Source organism: Phlebotomus papatasi, chromosome 3 (assembly GCF_024763615.1).
Source record: "Phlebotomus papatasi isolate M1 chromosome 3, Ppap_2.1, whole genome shotgun sequence".
In the NCBI taxonomy this organism is placed as follows: domain Eukaryota; kingdom Metazoa; phylum Arthropoda; class Insecta; order Diptera; family Psychodidae; genus Phlebotomus; species Phlebotomus papatasi.
This window is the reverse complement of record NC_077224.1, coordinates 24270830-24279459: the sequence shown is the minus strand read 5'-3', so window position 1 is coordinate 24279459 and position 8630 is coordinate 24270830. Positions and strand designations below refer to the sequence as shown.

The 8630-nt window shown below is 32.4% G+C and overlaps 1 protein-coding gene across 1 annotated transcript; it reads left to right on the top strand.

The window, feature by feature from the left end:
- Window positions 1-1565: 1565 nt before the first annotated feature.
- Window positions 1566-8054, top strand: LOC129808304 (probable cytochrome P450 6a20). The gene is made up of 3 exons (XM_055858142.1): window positions 1566-2527; window positions 4780-5037; window positions 7504-8054. The coding sequence occupies exons 1-3, from the start codon at window positions 1678-1680 to the stop codon at window positions 7926-7928; spliced, it is 1533 nt and encodes a 510-aa protein (XP_055714117.1). The 5' UTR covers window positions 1566-1677; the 3' UTR covers window positions 7929-8054.
- Window positions 8055-8630: the final 576 nt, after the last annotated feature.

Sequence of the window (8630 nt, the reverse complement as noted above, 5' to 3'; positions counted from 1 at the left end):
GGAAGAGAATCAAGCTTAATAAAATGTGAAGATATATCTGAAGTGCTGAATTAGTTGTTGCACTCGTACTTTTGGATTCTTACAGACTTTCCAGCACAGCGTCAATAATTGTAAACGACAATACATTTTTTTAGAGACTCCATTTTCCAAAAGTAGCTTCACTGGTCTCTTAGGAAAATTCAAAATATATTGATTCTTCTTCGTAAACCAAGATAATATTAAATTACTGAAAGTATGTAAGAATATCTGTCGCTAGAAATTCAAAATATAAGCAAAATGCGGAATATTTAATTTCTTGAGATATTTTTTAATGTTTTCTTAATTAGATTTCTCATAAGATTAATTAAATTATTGATTAATAAGTGTAAGAAGTGCATGAAGTGCAGGAAGTGCTAGAAGTATTGCAGCATTTTCGAGAGTGTTGCGAAATTTTCGAAGTGCGCAGGGCTATTTCATGCAAATTGTGGAAGTGCCTGGAAATGGTGTACACATTTTAACTCTAATATCTCCCCCTTGAAAAAAATAGACCTGCCCTACAAAAATAAGTTGAAGTTCAATTTAGAACCATCATCATAATTTTCAACCGGTTATCGCTATTGGGGTCGCGGGCCCATGACATCCAAATTAGCAGCCCAGAGCTTGTCGATCCTCCGTCACTTCAGGAAGATGTTCGGGTTCGATTCCAAGGCGCTCCAAGGCAAGATTCTGAATTTGATTCAGCCACCTTGTCCTAGATCTGCCTCGAGGTCGACTCAATGGCTTGCATACCTTTTATAGGGATTCTTTTCAAATTAAAACCTAAAGCGGAAATATTTTCGCATTAAAAACTTTATTGGGAATCACATTAATGCTATAAATAAATTGAAACCTACTTTTGCAGGTTAAGACTACCTTTTTACTGATTATCATTAAAAGACAAAAAATCTCAAATTTGAAGACATATTACCAAACAATTAAATATAAAGTGCCTTAAAATTTTATAGAGCATGTGTGATACCGGGGTTAATGTAGAAATAACTTTATTAATTACAGTTTTAAGTTGTTGAACCCTTACCTAAACTTTTTATTAAAGGGGCTTTTGTTTTTATGAATCAGTTCTTTTTATCGAGATACTCGACAACAGCAATAAACGCTAATTGTATTCGTTATAATCCCTCAAAATGATGCATTGCAATTTTTTTGGGTATATTAATTTCTAGGTTTTATTGAAGTTTTTTTTTTATATTTTACCCAAAATAGTAAATATTATTAGTATAATTTAGTCTATGATGTCTATGATATCAGGCTAAGTTATGAATACATGAATGTATGGCACTGACTGATATAACTCCATGAAAGTTTTTACATATTATAAAACTAATTAGCACCAACTGACCTCTATGGAATAGATATCAAATCAGAGGAAAAAATTTAAGATATTGTAAATCATTTTGGTAATATACGTAATATATCATGACATAAAGTTTATAATTTTGTTTTTAACCTATAACTTGAATAATTAAAATTAGTTTATAATGGTTGCCAAGTACAAATGTATAAAATTCTTAAGAGTTACAGAGTGAGCCTCAGTCAAGTGAAATACCTCGGCTCTAACGGACTACAAGATCTGCAGTATTTCTAGTATCCTGCAATTTGCGCCTTAATTGTGTTTTAGTATTGACTAAAGATCTAAAAATTATGTTCCTCTTGTACTTAGTATTGCTAATAGTACCTATTATTCTGTGGGGAATTTTGTTTGTGAAGCAAAGACATCGATACTGGAAGGATCGTGGAGTATCATATTTAGAACCAAGCTTTCCTAAAGGAAATCTTGGGAGATCTAAAAAGACCGAGCACTTCTTCGAATTGACCAAAAGACTTTACTTTGATCTGAAAACCAAAGAAAGAAATGGGAAGCCATTGGGAGGAATTTTCGTAACAATAAGACCAGCTGCCATGGTTTTAGATTTGGATTTTGTAAAAACCATGTTTATGAAGGACTTTCAGTACTTCAATGACCGTGGTTTCTATTTTAATGAAAGAGATGATCCAATTAATGCAAATTTACTGACTATGAAAGGTGAACCCTGGAAAATACTGAGGCACAAATTATCTCCAACCTTTACAAGTTCCAAAATAAAGCTCATGATGCCAACAATGGTGGATATTTCAAAACAACTTATTATTCGACTCAATGAAGATCTCAAAAATGAGAATATTTTAGAACTTAGTGACTATTTTTCACGATTTACCATTGACATAATTGGAAGTTGTGCTTTTGGAATTGAATGCAATAGTCTCAAAAATTCAGATACAGAATTCCTTCGGATGGGAAAGAAAGTGTTTACTACATCTAAATCTCGCTTTTTGAAGGTACTGTTCCTATCAGTGTTCCCAGAAATAGCCTACAAATTGCATATGAAAGAGACATTGAATGATGTAGATAAGTTCTATACTGGACTTATAACTGAAATAGTGGCTTACAGAGAAAGGAATAATATACAGAGGAATGACTTTTTAAATTTATTAATACAACTTAAAAAGAAAGGTATGTATGTTGAAACGTAGGGGAGAATGCGTTTGCATTTAGCTGAGATTGGCTGAGATACTTAACCCTTTAACGACGAGACACTTTTTACGGACTGAAAATCAACAATAAATATTAAATTGAGAAACATAATCAATGATAAGTCTTACATCTAACCTTGGAAAATCCAACAGAGTCTGATTCGGTGTATTTTGTGTTTCTATGAACGATAGGGATAAAAATAGCCCAAAAATTTAAGTAATTTTTCTGACAATATCAATAAATAATATTTTTTATTTTAATAAAAATATTACGTATGAGTATTGCAGTTTTTATTGCCAAAAGAGTTTTGCTTAAAAAAAAATGGAAGTATAAAAACTAAATAAAATCAATTATGAATTTGAGAATTTAAAAATTCGCCATTTTTGAGCTTAAATATTTACTACATAGCAAATAGCTAGAGACTTTCAAAAAATATTCTAGATTCCTTCAACCTTCTACTTTACAATTATATACAGACATAAGAAAAAAATAACTTTAGGTAGTCAGGAAAAATTATTTTCTTTATGGGACACCGGTGTTCCAATCGTCCTTAAGGGGTTAAAGTATTGCTTAATTTAAATAAGCCTTTGAATGTTTTCAGGAAAATAAGTAGGGTAATTTGCCTAAAGCGAGACAGTTTGAAAAGGGAGACACAGCAGTGTGGAATGAGAGACATCTTCCTAAAAACATGATAATAAATCAATTAAATATCTCAATCTTCGATAAAAAGAATATTAAACGTAATATTGTGAATATTTGAGAAGTTAAAAGTGCAAAAGTCGTTATTAAACACTCAAAGAGTGACTTGCAAGAAGAATTTTAAAAATGAACTGCATGCGTGATATTCATAACCTTGACAGGGAAGTTGTAATTTTCTTTGTTTTTTATGGAAGTTGCTAGGAAAGTATCAAAGTGTTTTGTTTGATTTTTCGGCATAATTTGTGAAATATTACTAAGTCCGCAGTGAATAAAAAATATTTGTGATAATTTGAAGTTAAAAAGGAGAGAAAAGTGATTTAATTTCGTGTTGCTTTCAAAACAAGTTTTATGAAATCTTGGACACGTTGATTTTCTGAATGAATTTGGTGGTTTCGTGCAGTGAAATCATGTTCACATCAAGGAAGACAAAGATTCTTAAGTATCCGGAGAAATAGTTGCAACAGCAGTTAGCAGCTGATAAGGAGAAAATCTCATGGAGAAAGGCTGCAAAGATTTACAGATTCCGAACACCACTTTTTCTGACAGAATTGATAGTTAATATCGCAAAAACACATGGAGAAAGACAAAGAGGAGCCTCTGCAGAACTCCCAAAGGAAGTGGAAAAGGACCTAGCTGGATTGGGTATCCAAATCTGCTAAAGAGTTGCATCTGCTTTAAAGCTGTAACTGCTGGACAGCGCGAGCCGTCTGTAAAATTTACAGAACCTCTTTTTGGTTGGACCACCAGGAAGTTCTTGGTAATTAGGGCTCCTGAACTGTTAACCGGACATAATGAAGGGATTAGCATTACCATCCAATGTGCAAGTATACACAGAAAACCCTCAACATTTGATTTTCTACATATTTCGTATGATATTTTGTCATTAATATCAATATGTCCAGCTCTCCAAAAATTTTGTCCAGCTTTTCAGAATTTTGTCCATCTTTTCAAAATGTGTTGTTTTTTAATTTGATAGAATATTCCAATTAATTGGATGAAATACCTATTAAAAACTGTTAAGATTCTGTTAGAATATTTCACAAGTAATCTCATGCTGCAAAGAAAATGAAAAAATATATATTTATTCGACTTAAAAATGCATTTGAAATTGAACTTTTTCTTAAGTGTCTCCCTTTCGGCTATTCACCCTACAAGCAGTAATAACGCATTCAAAACTCATTAATCATTACAACTCATTCTTTTTGGCTCTGGTACATCTTTTAGATCAGGAAAATTTCATAAAGTTAAAATTCATAAAGTCAGACATAAACATAAAATCAGAACATGAACATAAAGTCAGACATGTTCGATCCGAAGTGAAAACCGATTTTATCCGATCGGTTTTCGCAGTCACGGTAGCTATATGTATCTTACATATCTAGAATTCAAACAGTCAGAGATATCGACGACAGATATTTAATGACCCTCCTTAATTTTCATTTAATTCTTCTGCCTTATTCAGATTACTAACCATTTAACTTCTCCTAATTCTACAATAATACCAATTTATTTCAAATAATTTTCTTCGAAAGGTGAACTAGATGACAGCTTCGGAAAGAACAGTGAGGGTCTCACTCTCAAAGAAGTCATCTCAAATACTTACATATTTCTTCTGGCTGGATATGAGACTTCTGCGTTGACTTTGCAGTACTGTTTCTTAGAACTTGCTCATAATCATGAAATTCAAAATCGTTTGCGACAAGATATAAAAGATGCTTTTGACCAATGTAACGGGGAGATAACTTATGAAGCTATAATGGAACTGAAATACATGGATCAAGTCCTTAACGGTGAGTTGAATATGTGCATCTTATCTTTAATCATCCATTATATAATACATTGTATAATATTGTTTTAAATTTTATTGGTTATAAGACTTAAACTATTAATGCGGGATTTAAGTGGTTTTCAGACTCACTGGTAAAAATGAAAAGGTTACCGAGGATCCTTAGAAAGGGTCACTTTTTGTCAAAACAGTTTTTGACGACTGTTTAACTCCGGATTAAACGAATAAAAACAACGAAAAAGTCACCTTTAGTGTTCGCTTTGATGAGAGAAATATGATATGAATAATGAGTTTACAATAAAACATAATCTACCATGATAGATACAAAATTTCAAGAAATATAAGTGAACCTTTCAAAGGATCAAATATGATCCACTTTTCCTAAAAAGAGTTAAGTTGACCCTTTTATTATTACCAGTGCTTCAAGTTGTTTAGTTCCCGAAGGTCTCAAAATATTAAATACCGGGTGACTTTGCACGTTTTTTTCACTGTTTTTCAACTTTACCCTCTAAAAGTGGATAGTTAAAGTGAAATTAGGGGGGGTTAATGGATAAAATTATTTGTATTCAGTTGTTAATGAATGGATTTTGTGCCACTAGCATTATTTTTATAAAATTTTACTATGTTAAAAAAAATCAAGAAAAAAGGCTTGCACTTACATTTAAGGTGTGGGCGACTTTGCACTTTTCAATTAAAACAAAAACTAAAAACTCAACATTGTCTGATAATAAACGACAATGAAGATGTTCACATCTAAGGGTAAGATGCACGAGATCTACAAGATGACGTAGTCGCCATCTTGATTTGACGTTTCTGTCCGCCATTTTGAATAAATGTCAAAACTTAAAATTTGTCCTACTGGGCCGAAATTTTAGTATATTATAGCTTATGTAAACACCTTTTCAAAATGTATCTTTGTTCCGACTTCGGTCGAGCAATTACCTAAATGCAGAGGCTCAAAGTTTAAAATTTTGAAATATTTATATTTTGGCGATCTTTATTTTCTAATCCTGAATTTTGAAACCTAAACAAAATCCCTCAGATACCATTAAAAATGGTTGAGGCTTTTATTTTATATATTTATTTACTCTAACATATTTAAAAAAAATAAACGAAAAGTGTATTTATTTATTTTTTCATCTTTGCAAAAACATTTTTTCTGATCCTCAAATAATGTGCTGTTATGAACAAAATCATTACTTTTCTTTTTGTTTGTTTGTTAGATCTCATCGCCTAACGATAGCTCTGCCTTTTTTGTGCTGGTTTTGATAAAAGAAGCTCCCTGTATTTCTGTATTCATGAAAATGTCAAAATTTTGAACTTGGAGCCCTTGCATCCAGACAATCGCTTGACCTACGTCGTACTATATATATGTTCTAAAAAGGCCTTGACATCAGCTAGAACATACTAAAACTTCAGCTCAATCGGATGAGATTTTTGTTTCGACAATCATTCAAAATGGTGGACAGGAACGCCAAATAAAGATGGCGACTATACCATCTTGTAGATCTCGGTCATTTTATCTTAACTTTCCAAAAAATTGGATAATTTTTAGACAAATACTTCTATAATAAAGCTTTAGAAAGACAACTATATGCAATTTTATAACATAAATCATGCGTTCTTAGGAAGATAATAGTGAAAAAAAAGTATTTCAATAAAAATAATGAACAAAATCGAAATGGATTATTCTAGCCAGATAAATTTAGAATAGATTTGGGCAATTTACTACTCTGAAATCGATTTTGGAATTGCACCTTCAGATAATTTTTTGGTAGCCATTTTTTGGAAAAATACCTATACTAGCATTTCATTGACTATTACTGAAAATGCAAGAATCCTGCTTGAAGTCCGTGTTATACCTAAAGCCCTAGACACACTTACGGTTTAAGCCGAGAGATAGCTTAGTGGGAAACTTATGGAAATGTACCGTAAGAGCGGGTGACTTTTTCGTCTACGGGTGTCTTTGACACCTCCCTTTTCGTAAATTTTTCTTTATTTCTAGAACTTAAAGATGGTCTTTACCGATCTGATATACCATGTCTGATCGGTAAAGACCATCCTTAAGTTTTAGAAATAAGGTAAAGCTTACGAACAGGGGCATGCAAAGTCACACGCAAGGGACAAAGTCATCCGCATTTACGATAATCTAATTTTGATTATAATTACCTATGTTAGGCCGTCTCCTGGCTTAAGCCGTTGGTGTGTTCAATCAGTACATAAGGGTTCTTTAAATATCTCATTTCTTCAATTTTCTATCAGTCAGAACTTTAAGAGTAATTTAGATATAGAATGAGATGAGGAAACCAACAATTAGGTTTTTGCAAAACATCTAAAATTACTTATTTATTTGTAAATTCAATACCTCGAAGAACTGGACTTAAACCATCAGTATAAAATCCGTATAACTATTAGAATTTAACACATATTGAAACAACCAGAATGTGTAATTATGGAATTTCTCTTGCAGAGACGCTGAGGAGACATACCCCTGTTGGTTTTCTTGTTAGATATGTCTCTGATGACTACAGAGTAGAAAATACAGATCTGGTTTTAGAGAAGGGTACAGCAGTCATAATCTCAACTTTAGGAATTCATCATGATCCAGATATCTATCCGGATCCGGAAAAGTTTGATCCGGAACGATTTAGTCCTGAAGCAATAAGTTCTCGGCATCCTTGCACATTCTTTGGTTTTGGAGAAGGTCCACGGAATTGTATTGGATCAAGATTTGCAATGTTAGAGATGAAAATTGCAATTATTTACCTGTTGATGAACTACAAATTCTCGCTTTGTGATAAAACCAAATATCCTATTGAATATTCGAATACCAGAATAATCATGGCACCAGCTGGTGGTTGTTGGTTGAAAATTGAAAAACTCTTAAAAGAATAATATTCTCAGTGGTACACTCGTATTAAACATTAACCTCAACACGTTGCGAGCTTACTGTATCCATATGGTCCAGTATGTGTATCAATATTTTTTGAAAATACATTCAATAGAATTGGTTTCCTGAAATTTTATTTTTCCGTAAATAATAAATGTGGTGTAGGTGTGACTCAATGGTCAGTTGCAGAACTTTCGGCATACTGACCCTAATAACCAGACTAGGACATTAGAATAAACTTGCATTATTAGAGTTTCAACTTTGTTAATTCTGAAAAAGAACTCATATCCCTTCTTGTCTGCTATGTTAGTTTTCCAATAATGGACATATAAAAATCTAACGTCATAACGACAATGAAACACATGAACTGAACGCCCTACTTATGGTCTCTTTGTAGCGAAGTAAATCATTTGTGACTTTTAAATTATAAACATTACAATTCTCACAGGAAGACCGACCTTTACGACATGAGTTTCAAGATAGGAGAAAGTTTTTGGATTCGCACACATTCTGCCTTCATTTAATATTTTTTCCATATTTCTTTAATAAATCTGATCTACTATTTCTAAGGAACAAGCAATGTTTAACCGAAGAACAGCTATTAAAATATACCACAGATAGATCAAATTCATAAAAAAGAATATAGGAAGAAAAAGTGTTCGAAGCCAAAGTGTGTACGAAGCCTGATAGCCTTGACGTAATCCTGT

What these genes read in the sequence shown, in the direction of transcription:
- LOC129808304 (XM_055858142.1), top strand. Translation starts at nt 1,678, where the DNA reads ATGTTCCTCTTGTACTTAGTATTGCTAATAGTACCTATTATTCTGTGG. An exon ending in AATACAACTTAAAAAGAAAG is followed by an intron (nt 2,528 to 4,779) that starts GTATGTATGTTG and finishes TTTCTTCGAAAG; the next exon opens with GTGAACTAGATGACAGCTTC. An exon ending in CATGGATCAAGTCCTTAACG is followed by an intron (nt 5,038 to 7,503) that starts GTGAGTTGAATA and finishes TTTCTCTTGCAG; the next exon opens with AGACGCTGAGGAGACATACC.